The sequence below is a fragment of the Calonectris borealis genome, chromosome 3, assembly GCF_964195595.1.
Source record: "Calonectris borealis chromosome 3, bCalBor7.hap1.2, whole genome shotgun sequence".
In the NCBI taxonomy this organism is placed as follows: Eukaryota; Metazoa; Chordata; class Aves; order Procellariiformes; family Procellariidae; genus Calonectris; species Calonectris borealis.
In genome coordinates this window covers 36,436,917-36,455,576 of record NC_134314.1, presented here as the reverse complement: position 1 = coordinate 36,455,576, position 18,660 = coordinate 36,436,917, and the positions used below count along the sequence as shown (strand labels likewise).

At 34.9% G+C, this 18,660-nt stretch overlaps 1 protein-coding gene across 2 annotated transcripts in view; it reads right to left on the bottom strand.

Annotated features, from left to right (window-relative positions):
• MYO6 (myosin VI) overlaps positions 1-18,660 on the bottom strand; it is a 115,371-nt gene that overhangs the window by 52,993 nt on the left and 43,718 nt on the right. For both annotated transcript variants that reach the window (XM_075145343.1, XM_075145344.1), the window contains exons 5-11: positions 17,037-17,166; positions 15,921-16,026; positions 13,963-14,018; positions 11,685-11,782; positions 9,681-9,845; positions 3,341-3,421; positions 9-189 (exon numbers count right to left, since the gene is read on the bottom strand). In XM_075145343.1, the coding sequence (XP_075001444.1) occupies positions 9-189; positions 3,341-3,421; positions 9,681-9,845; positions 11,685-11,782; positions 13,963-14,018; positions 15,921-16,026; positions 17,037-17,166 (817 nt within the window). The remainder of the gene's footprint in view (positions 1-8; positions 190-3,340; positions 3,422-9,680; positions 9,846-11,684; positions 11,783-13,962; positions 14,019-15,920; positions 16,027-17,036; positions 17,167-18,660) is intronic.

Sequence of the window (18,660 nt, the reverse complement as noted above, 5' to 3'; positions counted from 1 at the left end):
CATCTAACCTGAAGTGCTCCCAGCTTCCTCAAAATCAATATTTCCAAGGTGAAGGACACCAGCCACTACTCTAAAAAGATCAAGTTTTTCTGCATCATCCAGTCCAATCTTTTTCATTGCTGTGCACATTCTGTTAAAATCTCCGTGATCATCTAAGAGTGGATCCTTCAAAGAACCTGCTTTGAGATACTATAGAACAAGATAAACCAAAAATTCAGTAAGTGATTTTAAAGTAAATGTGAGCAATTATTTCCAGTCAAGAATAAACCATATCAAAAAGCATAAAAAAGCATGCCAAACTAAGCAGAAAAGAGATTAGAGCTCTTCAGTACAGGCTTTGCAAGAACCCTAATTTGTTTTAATTTGTTGATACTTCAAAGCATGATCTTCAAACTTCAGCTTCAAAGCAAACTTCAAACTATCTTCAGCAAGCAGAAGTTGGAGAGTGTGACAGCTAAGGAGAGAGGGATACGGGACAGTGAGCAGTGGAAAGGAAGATTTTGGTTAAGGAAGCTATCAAAGCACTTATACCGAGGAGTGCTTCTAGCCCCTAGCAGTTGAATAGGATGACAGAAAGTTTGACAGGCGATGAGAAAGGAGTACAGGACAAATCAGCATTGGAAGAGTTATCCCTATCCCAGACAGACTTATTTAGAGAAATATACTTGTTAAAGTTTGCTGGTGATTAAGAAACAGTAAAGTTGTTCGCAGTGTTGTACAGGTTAAAAGAATACCAGCTACGTTTTAAAATACCAATTTAACATTTTGCTGATTTTCCTAATTTAAGTACATCAAAAGCCATTTTAATTATTAATGGTTTTAAACAGTAGTTTAGTAGTAACTAGTACACAATAGTACAATAGTAACACAACTGCATGCAATCAAGAGACTATCTGAACATGCACAGACTGATCTAAGGTTTTACAGTTACTTTAAAATGTTTTCAACTAAAAAGAATATTTAATTTGAAATAGAAGCCTTGTTAATGTCAAATAAGCTAACATGATTTTTATCAAAACAAAACACCACATGCATCTGAAAAATTCACTTCACACACATTTAGACACATCAATAAAATTAAACTCCATCTTAATTATGTAAAACGATCACCTCATCTTCCTGATAAGGAAAACACAAAAATAATTTAAGTATTAATTGACTATTCCAGCTACTTTTATTAAAATAAACAATCTTAATGTTTTTCACAAAATGACAGAGCAAATATTAAGTTTCTGATTTAAAAAAACTGAACAGTGCAATATATTTCCTGTTTAAGCGGCTAGACTAAGTTTTAATGTCATTGAAATGTGATCACTTATTGCACCTGCAAATTGACATGGCTATAACATACAAGTATTATGGCATTATATGTTCCACTATTTAATGTCCAATACATATTTTAAGAATTATTCTTTCAGTTCTTTGTTTAGACAAACACTTATTTCAAATTAAGTCCTTTAGAGAACACATTTTTTGACAGAACAGAAGATTGCATAGGTTCATCTTCCAGTAGTAAGAATAAATTACCAACCTCACTACAAGTCTTAATTTAAGGCAAATTAGGTAAACTGAGGCAAAATCTCCCACCCATCTCAAGAATTAAGTATCTACCAGCTTTCTGTCTCACAGTAATATCAAATCGGCATTTCTGTATCTCACTTTCCACCATCCCCGATTGTAGAAAATAGCCTACATTCAAGCAAAAGAAATTGGCATTATGTGCTCATTGTTACAACATATAAACACTAGAAATCCAGGAGTAGACATTACAATGTTGACCTGAGCAAAGGAAGTATCTATACTGTCTTTCATAGCTAGGCATGAGCTACGTACAAGCTCAAGCCCAGGTTCTCAAAGGTAAAAGAGATGGCACCGTCATTGGGGGAGAGAAGCCCTTGACTAAACTTATCTTTCTATTATTCCACATGTATATGCAGCTTGCCCTGCTACTGAATCCCAAGTATGGATTTGCTTAAGGTTTGAAATATCTTCCAGCTATACAAATGAAAAATTCATACTTTAGGTATGAATAGATGAAAATTGTATTAGAGAGCAGAGTAGAAGTTTAATAAGTGTTTAAACAACTTCCAATTCACATATACCATTAATTCTGATCAAATTCTTTAGTGTCCTGATGCAAACAAGCTCAAAGGCTTAAATGCTACAAATTCTGGTAATTCCAGTTTTAAAAAACATAAACGGAGATGGAGCAAGAGGAAAGAAGTGTTTTGAAGTTTCACGCTTTCTTCCAGGAAATGCCATGCTCTGCCGTAAGTAACAGTTCATCGCAAGGAGACAACAAAAAACAATAAAGAATGCAGTGTACTGGAGAGGGGGATATACTCGTGCTGGAAGTGAGGTTGCACTAAAGTTTTATAAAACAGTTTGGAGCATCGCTTCAAAAATCCAGACAATAAAAATGGCTCTGGAAAAAACTACTGCTTCTGACCTATATCCCAGTGTAGTCTAACCAAATAGTTAGCTTTTAGGTTGAGAAATGAAACAAGACATTATTCAATCTCTGTAGGCAGTTAACTGGGCATGGCCTTGGAAGAAACATGCTAAGTCAGCCAAATAAGGGAGTACCAAGATAGGCACTAAGAGAACAGAAAAAGAAACAACTACTTGAACTACGGGTGAACTATCCTAATTAGCATAGTAAAAAACCCACCCGTGGGCAGGAAAGCCCCCTACCCAACAAAGCCCCTTCCCCACTGAATATGCACAGTAAAAAGAAAGGACACTGTGACTTTAAGTGAAGACAGGCGTACAAGAACCAATAGAAGTAAGGGTGACTAACTGTAAATGTAAAAAGTACTGATAACTGTTGCTCGGAATGTATAAAATGCTTACCATGTATTAACTGAGGTGTGCTAGCTTTGTGGAGTTACCACCTAGCACCCATTTCTGCACAGACATAAAATAAACAAATATCTTGGCTCTGTGTGTGAGATTGGCTTACTGCACACCGGGTAACGAACCCACTTGAGGGACAACACTAGCAGTAGTAAGATTTAAAAAGAAATTTACAAAGAGACTTGGATAGATTTTTTTTTTTTTTTTTCACAGAAGACAAACTGCATCATTAAGTGTTGTATTATTATAAGAATGAAAAGGAAATTATTTTATACACTGTTCCATTTGGGATTTTAAGATGCATGTATTTCTAGACTGAACTCCAAAACCAGAGTTCTAAATATACCAGCTTTGACAGTACCCATTTAGGCCTATAAAGATGTGTAAAATGAACATTTCATTCCACACTGTAAAACTGTAATCATAATTTTCAACTCTATCTGCATTAGTTAACAATATAAACTAACTGAAAATACAGACATACCTCAGGACTCTTGCGATTTTGCAAAATCTGCTTGTCTGTTTCTTTGTTAGCAAAGTATCTGGTACAGCCTCGATTTAAATACTGTAACAATAAAAAAGTGGAAATGCATACTTAAAGACAGAAGTAAGGAAAACATATGCTTTTATTTAAGGCTTGCTCTTACGATACCAACAACATGCTAGGTATTCAGAATTCATTCCTTGAAAACGTATTTATTTACATCTACAAAATTACAGAAGTGCAACAGTAACAAACTTCTATTGAAAGCTTTTCGATTTTGACAACTAAAATACTTTTTGACACAATGGCATATTCATTTTGTTAAGTCCCGCAATCTTTTGTTAATGTTTGACTCTACCAAACCTATTAATGGAGTCTGGGATTACAGAAAAGACAATCAAAATTAGGAACCAAGAAAATAAATTTTCTGGCCTATGTGTAATACCAAACTTTACTCCAGCAAGCTGTATAGAACATTAGAAAAAACTCACAATAATCTTTATGTTTTCAGCAACATATAGGCTTTATATAGTATATCCGGGGGTGAAAGGGGTAGGATCAAATAATTTGTGGTACTAAGTCCAGTGTAGTTTTATGGTCATTTTTTCCTGATCAGTAAAATATTTCTATAGGTAGTAAGAGACATAGCATATTAACAAGCTTGAAGAGTATTAAAAGCTTATAACATGGTAAAAGCAGAAGCCTAATTCAGAATCTGGCTTCTGATATCCATCTCATGTTGTACAGTAAAGGGAATAGACCAGGCATTCAGATAATGACTGACACTTCCAGCAAAATGGGATCGCTAGCTTTTTCTTTCTGGTTTGTTCAGCTGAAAGAACGAACTCTGTCCAAAAGCTTGGCCAGAGCCCTTTGTCTAAAGGAAGTGAACTGATTCTTTGCTCTAGCCAGGAACAAAGAAGATGTTTTCAACTAGGTGAACACAGATAATCCTACACTTTGATTAAAATTTATACACAAATATCTAAAAAAACCAAAATATTCTTCAAAGCATTTCTAACAGCAGAAGAAAACTAGGTGACATATTTAATATTAAAACAAAGTGACAAGAAACACTGTTCAAAATCAGCTTGGTGTTTAACAAAATATTGAAAAGTTTTCTTTATCAGCCAATAAGAATGCAAAGCACAGCATATTTTAAACACAACAATATAACCCTGTATTACAGTATTAACACAATCCCAAAAACTGGGGATGGGAAGTGAAAAAGGTCATGCTTTTCAAGAAGAGAGTGTGGAAACTTATCTGACAGGCTCTGAGAATGTGAACCAGCATGGTATTCAACAATAACCTATGTAGGAGACATTTAATCACAAGATAATTTGAAAGCTAAAAACCTCAAGCAGATTTACATACGAAACCTAGGAGAAATTATATTTTTAAAGCACACAAATACACAGCTTGAGGTTATCATATATAACATCTAAATACCATTGTACTTTTTTTTTTTTAAACTCTGAAGTACAACACCCCATTATAACATCAGTGACCCAAACATAAGGCAGTCTAATTTCTCTTCTGGAAATTAAGATCTGAAAAAAATCTAGCTTCTCATCTCCATCAACTATACTCCAGGTACAGATTTATGTGCAACTTTACTTTCAAAGCTGTGTGGTGCAGTCCAAGGCACCTAGACCTACAAGGTTCAGCACAGGGTTACCTAATGACTTTGAATTTCTGAAAACTTCTGCAGGGGAACCTAAAACATGAGCACCCAGGACTGCACGCTTTTGTGTGGGTGTGCTCGGAGGAGGGGCGTGTAAGAAACCTGCAACTTTTCATAGTCCTTTGCCAAGTAAGTTCACGCTTCCCCAAGGGAACTGCAGGGGAAGGATGAACTAACGGAGAGGTAATTCCCATCAGTGCTGCTGAAATCCAGATGCCAGTGCAGTTGTCTTGGTTCACATGCCCAGAGCAACTGCGCGCCTATGCCAAGATGGCCAAATGCATGGGGAGGAGATTACAAGGGACCACTTAAGTCAAAGGGAAGCTGGGGGAAAAAGAGCCTTAAGTTATCCTTTGTCTTTTAATATTGTTTCACTTCTGTCAAAAATGAGAATTACCTTAGATCTGAGATGGTCCTACTTTCAAGTGAGAGTAGTTAAGAGAAACCAGGCATTGAGCAAAACATGCTTGAGTGTTAGCACCCAAGCTGGCCCTAATTTGGACTTTGACTTGATAAGCTAAAAGGCACAAGACAAGTGGCACGATAGAGCCGATGCAAAACTGCAACTTTAGGCATGGTTTTTTATAAATAACCAATTTAAGAGTATGATGTTTGTCTGAACATTTTTCTTGTTTAAAAAATTAGCATTAATATCAAAATACTGATCAATCATCAAACCTTGCCTGGTATAATATCACCATCTATTATTAGAAGCTTGAAAGATAGTATTTCCATGAAATTTGAACCAAACAGACATGCAGTCAACAAAAAATGTGGTAAAAAAGTGACACAAGCGTGATTATTCAGAGCCATTTTATGATAAAACCTGAAGCAGCAAATATGAATGAATAACACAGAAAAAAATAATCTTGACAAAAGTAATAAAAATTTAGGAAGAAAATTAACCTTTTACAGTTGTTTTTTTTTCTAAAAATCTCCTCTAAAGTAATACTTCATGAAAATTTAGTGCAATATGACTAATAAACTTTAAGTATATTTATATTAATTTACATACATACAAATATGAAAACATTCCTAAGTTTTTTTTAATTAAAAGATAATCTACTTTAACTTCAGAGGGGAAAAGTTTTAAAAAATATTTCAGAAGGGGAAAATTTTTTAAATTTAACATCCAGAGTGGATCTTTCACATGCAGGAGGGAACTCAGGATTCAAATACTAACTTATGGTAAAGCAATAAATATTCTTAATGCAAATGAAAGTACTTGCTGCAAACTTAGTAGAAGTCAAAGAATTATGTCCCGGTGTGATAAGGCTGGTGTGACTATAAACTCTTTATAATTGAAACAAGCAAGTGAGTGCCTTCTGTAAAGGCACTCAGGCTGTTCAGTACTGCACTGCACCAGCCTGATTTTAAGCAGGTTATAATTCTGACCTTGACATCTACAACCTTGTGTGCTCTCATGAGCAGAGTTTTTCATTAAAAAAAAAAATCCCCAAGAGTGGGCACGCAGCATATTCAGTTCCAGAACTAAAAATCTATTAACTACAAAAATAAGTTTTAATGGAAAAGTGGCTGCACAATAAAAATACATATTTGAAAGTTTGCTCAAGATTTTAGCTTTAAAACATACAAGATAATATTGCACAGAATAACTGCAAGTAAAGAAGAAAGTTTCGAAAACTAGCTCCATATTATATGAAAATAAATGGTGCTGGGTTTTTTTAAGTATTGTGTTTATTGGGTGTTTCAAAAGAAAAGCTTTCCTTCTAGAGAACAGAAGCAGTTCCTTCTTAATAAGCATCAGATCAAGTTTCCATCACACAGCTGAATACAAATAGATGAACCACAAGAAGATACAAACTAAATATTTAAAGAAATAATATAAGGTCTATAAAGGCCCCTAGGAACACCTTTGAGGAAGTAAGGAAACTTGTCCTAAAATACTGCCATGGCTTTTAGGGAACAAGATCATCTAGATACCACAGTAGAAATGTATGATGTGCACAATATGGAACTGCAGCTCTGTGCCCGCTTCCCAGCTCATCAGTAAGCAGAAACTGACTTGGCCAAGCCAAGAGGCAGCAAGCAGCAATCTGTTCGGTCACCAGTGTACACTTGCCTTCCCTACAATGACTGCACTAATTTAGGTGTCACCTATGCAACCACCGCTTTGCACAAAACTAGGAGGAGCTTTAAGGCTCTTTAAGGCTTCTAAGCCCTCTGCTGAATTCTGATGAAACTGAGTATGAAAGATTTTGGGGAAAGTAACAGATAAGCACAGTCCAAGTTTTATTTAGAAACCCAAGCAGGAAGATACACCAACAAAGAAAACAATCAACACAGTAATGTAATTCTTTGTTAGCAGTGCTCCTCACCCCATTTAAGATCAAGGAAGTCTAAAAAGATAACAGTCAATTAATTTATATCCTTGTAATTGCACATGCTCTCCAGGGTTGTGTTACAAAACCCTTCCAAACCTGCGGCAGGGATTTGGTCTGTGCATTTTAGAAATACACAAAATTCTGCTTCCGTAAGATTCCAAGCCAGGCATAAGCCAAGAGACAGTGGAGAGATGGAGACAAATGATAGAGTACAAGCAAATAATTGACCAATATTTACCAGTAGGATTTGATTTGCCAATATTTTTCTTTTCAAGGCAAGTCAACAAAGCACATGGTGATATTTGTAGATACTTACAGTTCAAGTGATTGTCAAAAGGAAAAGAAAAACAAAACTAAACAAAGACCTACCGATATATTTATATATAATTAAATAGCAGGAATGAATGATTGAAGGCAAGATTCTTCACCTTACTAGTAAAATTGGTGATGACAGTATAAGATGTGAACAGGCTTAGAAGAACCTTGAAAGGACAGCAAAAAGCTTGCTTTGAAGAGAAAGAAGGGACAATCAGGAAGACAATGAGAAACAGCTGTATCAGTAAAGCTGCACTGGTTGAATAAGAGTTCAGTAATATTCAGTTTTCAAGAAAAAAAAAATACTGCAATAATTGAGATTTAACACACTGAGAAATTAAAAGAGAATTTAAAAGTAAGGGAAGTCAGGTTGGAGTCACTCAGGCAAACAGAAAACAAAATAGAGAAAAAATTTTGACTGACAAGAAAGGAAAGAAAGCAAAAGGAAACATCATGTTATTTGTCGATAATTTCTGAAAACAGTTCAGTGAAATCTGAACATAGAGAAGGGGAGGAGAAAGAAGGAAAGTTGGAGGAAAAAGTTAAAAGTTAAACTGAAGTAGTAAAACTGTTCAGTGGAAAAATGGGAGGAAAAGAATGCAAGAACATAATGGTAGGACAGAAAGCCAGCCTGTTTGTGGGATTGCCACTAGAAACATAACACAGAATCAGGGTTAATCAGGAGAAACCACATAATCTCAGAAAAGGGCAAAACCCCTAAAAATAAAGCATGGGGAGAAGAAGGGAAGGCAGTAAACACATCAGAAGTCATAAGAACAGGCACACTGGATCATATTATCTAAGAGCTTGTCTTCAACCATGACCTCTGCTTCACCCAAGGATTTTACTGTTCCTTTCTGAGTTGGGACAACAAAACTATGTATGCTATTTACAAATATGGATGTACATTGCAGCATAACTCACTATTTCATCCTCCCTTTCTTTCCTAAGAACTCCTAAAATTCTGCTCTGCTTTTTCCCCACCACTGAACATTAACCTAACATTTTTATAGAAATATGCACAATGATTCAAGTCTTATTTCCCTGCTGTTTAAGTTCACTTTCATTTAGGTATAATTAGGAGTATTACATTCAGCACTAATTTTATCTGCATTTTATTGGCTTCTCCTTTACTTGACTGACCAGAGCAGTAACAGGTTGTGGAAACTCAGAAATAGTAAGTAGTCCTCCCAAAAGAATAAATTAGGTGAAGAAAAACCTAAGAGGGAGGATCATGCTTAATGAATAGAGTAATCTTGGCAGGAAGAGTTGAGCATGGGCTTTGGGTGAATTGGAGATAAAAGCCTGAGCTTTCAGCTGAAAGGGACTAGTGAGTCTTAACATGTAACCTGGAGTGACCAAGAATGACAGAGCAGTATGATGAGAGGAACGGGAGAGGCTCAAAACTGGAGCCGTACAAATGAGTATAGTATGATAGGAACAAGGTGCAACAGAGTAGAGAAGACAAGTGATGTGAAAGCACATGGACTGGAACAGAGAAGCACAACCACCTTGTCATCATGATCCTTGGTGGGAAGCTAAGGGAAGAATAATTTGAGAGAGAGAATCGTGGGACAATTCCTACATCTTCCGAAACACGTGGTTGGAATAGGAAGAAATAAATGCAGTTATCAGGACTTAAAAGATGGGTTACCCACAGAATAGTTAGACCACAATCAAGAAATTCATGCTTTACACCTCTAGAAGAGTCCATAACATTACTAGCAGCTGGGTATGCAACAGTACATTTTTGGAGAAAGCAAAGATTCCTCATTTTTAAGTCATAAAGAAAAAGTACAGGAAATCTTCCAACAAGGAAAAATGGCAGGCAGCTTTATTTCAGCATTGAATAGATTTAACAAAAAAATCCTCTGATTTTTCTAACAGGAAAGAGTCTGTCAAAGATAATAAATAGAGATTTTAATAAGGTCTATAGGAAAAATCCATGTATGGCAATATGAGAAGCTTTACAAACACTGACTCTGATACTCACCCTAAAGTTGTCAGGAGAGCTTAGATACAGTTTTTCCCTAATGTCCTCTGGAGCACCAGCACAAAGCCTGTAAAAGATATGATAATTCCTCTCTTCTTTGCCTTGCACACAGATCCTAGATTTCTCCAGAAGATAATGTGATACAAATCCACCAACCACCGAGTTCTAGGAGGAAGAAATATTTTTCTGATTATCTCAATATTTTTTGGATTATTTGAGATTCAGAAGGTTTCAATTTACATTTGTCTGATCATGGCTCGCTCAAGGGACACTGCTCCAAATAATATTAAAATCTATCTGTACCTAATACATATTGAGCTTAGAAAAGAAACCATTGCCTTTATCATAACTTGCCCCCCCGGCTCATGTATTGCATATACATACATTCCTTTTAAAAGAAGGGTCTGCTTCACCCCAACAAGCAGAAATCCTTGGTAGAATTCCAGTAGTTCCTGCAAAGAGCATTGCTACAGCCACCCTTACACTTTTTGGATGGCAGTAAGTGCTATGACCATGCTATTACAACCTTCTCTAGTTGCATTTCACTGAGAGTCTTGCAAAGGAGAAGGAAGGATTAAAATTAAAGAATACATATTTAGACAACATCTTAGGCAGACTAATTATGAGCAAACATTTTATTTCAAACACTTGCACTTCTTTTCTGAGATGGAAGTCTGACACAGATTTCGAAAGCCATTTGTTATCTGGCCTATGATAAAATTCCCTGTGCCTAGGCAAATCTTAACAGCAAGGAAATTCCTGAGCTTATGGCCATTACAGCAACTAAGAAGGACTTACTGACTGACATATTTGACTATGGTTATGCTCATTCATTCATTCATTCAGGAAGCCCCAGTCTATAATTCCTTTGAGAAATCAGACTTAATAAGGTCCATGAAGTGAAGTCAAGTCTTGTAAGAAAGGGACTCAAGTAAACAGGCTGATCTTGCCCTGGAAAGCTGAAACAGGTTTTTAAGCAGTTTCTGAAGATACTCTGAATGCTATTTGCTTCAGCTGAAACAATTAATCTGAAACACCATGTAAGCGTTGACAGATAAATTGACAGGTCATGAATGCATCATTCCAAGTAGAAATTTGGGTCCTTTGCGTACGTTTATTAACATGAACTGGACCAACAGATAAAGTCCCTCTACCCTTAAAGGAATTTAGTTATTTACTATCTAAACAATTAACCAAAGATCTGAAGTTTAGTTGCAAAACTAATGGATGAAAACTTAGGAAAAGACCACAAGCTCAAGACCAGATGATGAGCTTAAACTCTGCAGGAACTGCAAGAATTTGTTTCTTTATGTCCTCAGTTAGAAAGATGAGGAGGCATGTTTTTAATCTCTACAGGGATCGTTGACAAAAGTCATCAACTTGGCCATGCTGGACAGCTATACAGTCATCCTTAATTGTGGAATGTGTGTATGCACACTATCCAAGCAAAACTACACCCAAACAAAGAAAATTTTTCATAAGCTACACAGTGAATAGTACTTCTGACAAAAAACAATTCCATGACTTCTATCACATATATAATACTAATGTGAGGTCCCAAAACTTCATACAAATATATAAAAACATCAATAATTCATTTGAAGTATTAAAGCATTAAAATATGTTTATATCTGTTTATATCTAATATGCAACTCACACTTATTTGTGCATTAAAGGAATGCATAAATACTTAACAGCAAGTAAGTTAGTCTTTAGATATGCCTTTTTACAATCAAGGGAACAATTTTTACTCTGTTGTGGATGGAAGCAATTTTCCTACTGACTTGACCCACCGTTTTCCAGTAGTGACACAGTACTGTGTGGCTTTGGTTTTCCTTTCAAGGTGATAGAATACAGTACAAATACAAAGTGATTTGTACGGTAAAGCAGGACAGTAGCTACTTGGTGCAAGATAAGTAAGTCTATTCAGCCTACTTCCAGTCTAGCATTACCCTTTTATGGCCAGAAAATCATCACTGGTTACCTGTATCAAAATTCCAATACCTTTTCATTGAAGTGAATTTCTACAAATTTCCCAAAACGACTGCTGTTGTTGTTGCGAACAGTCTTTGCGTTTCCAAAGGCTTCTAATAGAGGATTTGCTGTTTAAAAAATTAAGATTTTTAAAGTTAAAATTTGATCAATAAACTACCAAAAAAGAGAACAAATACATACTAATTATTCAGTGAACTTATTGGGAATAAGTTTTGAAAATTAAAGGAAAAATATTACCTATTAGGAATAATCAATTTTGCAAATTGTACTGGATATACTGTGGTGGAACTTACAATGAAGTACTTAAATATCCCATAACATTGCAAAGTATTTGAATCAATACTGTAAATTCAGAGACAAACACCGAAAATTATTCAGTGATGTTCTTCTACAGCAAGTGGGTAAATAACTGATACATAAACTATATGAGACAACACACAATTTGACACTTCCCAATGAGTTGTTATTCATAAAATCTAAACTACCCACTTATCCCACAGACAAAAGTGCCACTTAAATGTCATGCATGCAACATGTTAGATTGATTAGGGAATAAAAAAAATGTATTAGAAGAGTGTGTTGATTTCAAAAACAACTTAAAAATGCCCTTTCAAATTAGGTCAATTAAGTGATTGAGTGATTTTATTTTTTACTGGCTGCAGTTTTCAAGCGCCTTAAAGCCCATACAGAAAGAGTGCCAGCAATCTAAAGCGCATATATATATATTTATATATTCACATCATGCACAGTTTAAGCAGTTTGAAAATGCTTAGTCGTTATGAAACACAAGGCCTATGAAAGACTGCATTTACTAGCTCTGAAGATCCAAGAAAACCAATTTACTGAATCGCGCTAACAATAAACCATTGAAAAGATCTGCAAGATTTTTTAAGGCTTTTAGCTAAAAAAATATGCATTGGAAACTAAGTGAGCAGAAACTCAGATTTAAAACTCTACTGACAACCATCTACAAATCTGCTCCTACAAAAATTAAAGAAAGAAGGAATAACTACAATGGTTGGATAAATTATGGATGATAATGCATCATTTAGTAGGACAACATCAGCATTAACTTTCTTGTTTTGGTTATGAAAATGCAAATCTGACTTCCAAAACTGACTTCTTAAGAGCTCTTTGATAACTATTCAAGTATTTTACATAACATTAACAGTTTTGAAGAAAAGATTATGAATAAAAACAAATTGCAAGAGGTCTTTCAGATAGGTTAAAGGTTCCTCTAGTAATACATACGCTGTAAGCGTGCTCATTAAAATTGTGCCTAAAAAACTTCAAAATTCATGCATCAGATGCTGTTTTAGATTAAAAAACCCAAACTTCTAAGAATACCTACAACTACCAATTAATTTCATGGCATACTGCGTCAGGCATTATCCAACTCTTGGCAACTTTCTGAGTTCCTTTAGCACACAGTGGATTTCACTAAGGAATTGGTTTAAGCAAACCTACAGCAACAAGAGATTAAAGCCTGCAGTAGTTCTCTTGAATAATCCAATGGCTTGAATTTGAAAACAGAAAATTTAAAGCAAAAGTAAAAATTTTTGGTTTAAGAAAAAGACAGAGAATAATGAAATGCCAAAATAAATCTACCATACGCTACAGAAGACAAACTGACATATGAGGCATTATTAGATTGGCTGAGGGTTATTTGTTTTGAGATATTTATATTTTCTCAAAAAGTTATTTTCTGTTCAATTAGGAAGTGCATACAACATTAGAGAAGCTCAACTGGATGATCAACACAGTCTCTTCTGACCTTGTTTGGGAGTCTATTATAAAGATAGACACAATGAAAGTGTTAATCCAAATTATGTACTTGCTAAAAAAAAAAGACATTACAGAAAAATGACCCAGAACCATAATATAAAAGAATTTCCCTGCTTTATCTGACTTTGAGAACTTTATGGTGAGGAGGAGGAATTACTCTTTCCTGGTACTAACAGATAGTAATGAGAACATAATCTTGTCCTTGCAGATTTCATACAGCATAAAATCCAATCTTGGGTACACGTGTGTAAAGTTCAACTCAAACACACACTTAAACATTTTCTAGATCAAGGACCATATGACACTATACTAAATAAAAATAAAGTGAATCACAAATAAAAAATATGTTTTCAGAATTTATCAGTAAATGATGCCCTAGAAAGTCTGATAGTATTTCCATCCTAGCTTTTATTTAGTTACTGTTGAATGATATTTCAAATTTGGGGGGAAAAAAAAAATTAAAACATTGGAACCTTTACTTCAATTAAAGAAAATTCAATACCTTCTACAATTCTATCATCAATATCTTGGCCAGTACCATAGGATTCTGTCAAATACCTGTAAAGCAAGATAAAAATATCAGTATCTTTCATGTTCAATTCAACAGGATTTAGCATGTCTGTGCACCATACTTACTAACCATTTACTAAAGGGAAAGCATATTGATTAGAAGTTCCAAATACCTAAATCTTTTAAAATAAATGCAGTTTGACTTTTCTTTTTTGTTAAAACAAAAATATTCTTGGAGACTTCAGACTTTTTTCAATACTGCAAGACACGCTAGAAATTTCCTCTAGACATGCATATGGAAATTACACTTTTACACAAATATAATGAAACTATTACTGTACTACCTGTATTTATTAATAATCTTAGTAAATGCATAAGGTTTCATATGTATTTCCTGAATTAAAGACTGTTTCCATGCATACAGCTTCTGTGTTCATAACTATCAGTGTTAATAAAAATCCCACACGGAGACAGTGAGATAGGAAATTGCAGGTGCATAATCAAGATAAGATTCAATTTAGCAACTGAAGAAAGAATTTGAAAATAAATCCACAACGTACTTGCTCCAAAGTTGCAGCTTTCTTTTTTTAATTTTTTTTCCTGTGGACAGGGCATGCTTTCTGGAAATTCACAAGTAAATCTGGGACGAGTTAAAAACAGTTCTCGAAAATGGGGCCTTCCAAAAAAAATTTAGGAGCACTAACAGAGCTGTATTAGTACCATTTGCTTTCTGATCACACAAGAGAAAAACCTTCTTGCTTTTAAAACTCAACGATGTTTTGTACATGGACTGTATGGGGGCAGGTGATGGGGAGAAGCACCAGCAGCGATATTTGCCGGCCGTGTAATCAGAACTTCCTTTGCTGAGAAGTGGAAGAATAACCTCCTTTGAGAGCATTCCTCAGGAGATGTTCTCCCAGTGCCTGACATCTTCTTTTACTCTTAGCAGGATCAAAGTTAGGATTTCCCCTGTAAAAATCATTACCAGCACCTTGCAGTAATTCTTACAGCTATCTGTTAAAGGTTGCAGAGGGGCAGAGAAGAGCAGTATGAAGGACAGACAGCTGTGACAATGCTTCATGGGATGTGGAAGATAATACCGCTACTGTACATACATAAATGAGAATATATGATGTCAGGGAAAAGGGAATTAAAGACTTATACTGGGAAACAAGGACAAGGCGGGGAAGGGAGCATATTCACACTGCCTGCACTGTGCTTCCTGGATAATCAGGCCACCTATGATATAGGTGAATTTAATGGAGCAGTGCTTTCCAGCTACGGTGTTCCGGAGTGACATAAAACAGTTAAAGTATAAAGCAAATATGGTCAAATACATTAAAATCATGTAAGAGGAAGCAAGGCTGATATATATCAGCAACATGGCCTCCATGTAGTTTAATATGCTTGATTTAGTATCGGTCATACACAAACATCAATAAATAAATATATCCCATTATTCAATCTTATTCAGTGAATTAGGGTAAAGTATATTACAGAATCTCTGCAGTGATCTCAAAATCAAGAGTTAAAAACCCTGGATGCTTAAGCAAACTAAAGGAACAAAGACAGGGAAAACACAGAAATATACATTTATGGCAAATGCAAGTGTCTTGCAAGATCCAGTTAAAATGCCTAGTTATGTTTTTATCTACCACAATACCAGATGTGCAATACCAAAATGACTGCATCATAAACCCTAACTACTACATGATGTCACTACAACCAAGTTAAGGTTTCTGTGAATATATAGACATTTCCGTATGTTATCATGTTAGCATTTAAGTTTAACCCTATGAGTTTCTTGTGTACGTAGAAGCGTACGTAGAAGTATCTTACTGAATTGTGGCTTAAACCTACTGATTACTTTACAATTTGCTCTGTCTGTACATCAACCAAATGCATCAACACAAGAAATTCAATAAATAACTTTGGTCGAAAAGCACAAACCTCAAAACAAATTTAGTGTTTTCTGTCTTGCCAGCTCCTGATTCTCCAGAGACTATGATGGACTGACTCATCTTGAGCACTTTCATGTCACGGAATGCTTTATCAGCTTAAAAAGAAAAATATGTTAAACATGACAAAAATTAATATTCCAGGAGAGTTGCAAGCATAAAGTTAACCTACCATACAAAAATTAAAATGTATCATTTTCAAGAATAAAAAAGTAAATCTTTACAATTGAGTGCAATACAACTTATTAAAGTCTGTTTCCCTTTAAATTATATTATAGTTGCTCACCCTCAAACACTGGCATGTAAGAGCTTAAAGTCTTTGAAAACAAAGACCTACTCAACTATATCCAGCACAAAATAGAACAAAAACCATCACCTAGAACTAAATCTCTTGAATTAAATGTATTTACAAAATTGTAACCAATCTTACTTTAATGTGTCCTTTAAAGGGAAACTTTCAGTTGCATTTTGTAACCAGTAACATCTGAGACAAGGAAACTTGGAAGAATGTGGGTAGTTTTCTTGTTATGCAACAGGTACTAAAAATCCAGCTATTTATACTTCTGATTACAAAACAAATTGCAACACGGTGAGAAGGCTTTTAACAAGTCAAATGTTGATTTGTAGTTTCTAATTTTTTTTCTTCTTAAACAAAGTGACAGAAATCAGGTTTATCCGGTTACTAACACTTAAATGCACTTTCTGTCTATAACACAAGCATATAAAAAGAAACAGTACACGTGCTCTGGCAACATAGTAAAAGACAAAGGAAATCACTACACTGAAAGAAGTGCCAATCATAATTACGTCATTCTTCACTTCTAAAATCTGAATTTCTTTTTTTCCTCTTTTTTTTGTTTTTAATGGTTGTAAATTATATTTAAACCCTTTAGACATAAAACACTGGAGGTACAGAATAACGACAACAGGGTTGCTAATTTCCAAGTTGTTAAAACTGCTTATCAGGGATGAGAAGATTTGCAATTTTAGCAATCAGTGTTTTTATTTTACAACAGTTTAAAGTAAAGTCATTACTGCTACAGGTGGCAATTTATGCAAAGTATTTAATGTTTGTTTTGTAAAAGACAAATACAGGCTCAATACATACCAATAGCAAAAACATGTGGTGGCAACGTTCCAAGTGATCTACCCTGGTACTTTTTAATAGTATCTGAAGAATAAAACTTAGGTATATCAAAATATGGATTCACTGCAATAAGAATGTTGGCTACATAGGTCTGTGAAGAAAACAATTAACAGCAAACTATTAGCTAGTATCCAACCGAGTGGTTAACAGCAATTTTTTATTACTATTGAAGACTATAGCCTAAGTATAACAATTACATTTACAATTCTCTCCAGCTAATGCAGATACAAGAACGGATATATTTTCAGAGTTCCTCTAATTATCTTCTCAGGACTTCTGTGAAAAAGCACTTCTCAGGAGAGTTTCCTAACCACTGAGCTGTGGAGTATGTCCTGAATTTGACCTTTCTCCCAAACTCCTTTTAAATTATTTCCTATTGTCCGAGTTACTGGATCAAGGATAGGACACCACAACCTCCTCCTCAAAAGTGAATAAACTAAGTTCCTGGCTCGCATAACACACTCTCCTCCAGTGAGGAGGATAATTTTTCAATATCTAATGGAAGCAACTCAGCAGGAAGGACTGACACCATCCTGCCTGGGAATGCACTCAAGCCAGGCAATAAAAGCATTCAGCCGAGAGAAATGAGCTATGGCTGCTTCCAGAGTGAGAAATACAGAATGCAAATGTTCTCTAATAGAGAAGGAATTGAAGAAGAATCTCAAACCAAGACTGCTTTTTACCTTTCCCTAGGATAAGGAAGACTGAAGATAAGTTTTTTTAAGGTTTCTGAATAAAAAATTTTCATAGCTTGGTTACAGATTACATACAAGGAAGAACAGGTGGCTGAATCACAGAAAAAAGCAGATTTGCAGGAAAAGGTCTGAAGAAAATCAGATAAACCTTCAGCTTGAATAACTTATTTGGTTTGTTGTTACTGAGCGTATCTCGAGACAACTGAAATATGGACACTATCATGATATGTTGATAGAAGGCTGGATTACATACAGTATATGAATTTTCTTAGATGTTTCTGTTTTCAGCACTTATTTTACTGAAGGAAAACATGCACAAAGTTCTTTGAGAGCTGCAAATAGTTTTTGCATTAGTTTTGCTTTTAGTAATAAGACAAATACTGTTCACCAGCATCAAACAAAAAGCAAAAAAAAATGTTGATTCAAACTGTATCTTAAAGTTACAAGGGAAAAGTAGTTAAAATATAAATTGAACCTTGGTTGGTTTTTTGTTTATTTGTTTTTCCTCCAGAAAATACAGCCGCTCAGGACAACATATTAGTATTATTTGTTTACAATGAAGAAAGGCTTTATGAACCTAAATACTATCCTACCTCATAACCAGTTCAGTTTTAGAATTTTACTTCCTTGGGGGTTTTTTTGGTTGGTTTTTTAATTATTATTTTTCCAGAACAGCGTTCAAATGGCCGTTTTTATTTATTTATTTTAAAGCTAGTGCTTGATCTTCAGCTATAAAGAATTTATAGCTATGTAAAGTTAACTGCAACAAAGGAAAACAACTATACTTTCTTTTTATATTTATATGAAAGGGTTTAACTAATTCAATTCATTTTAGAACAGTACGCTAACACAAAAGTTGATTATTTTAACACAGACACTTAGAAAATACT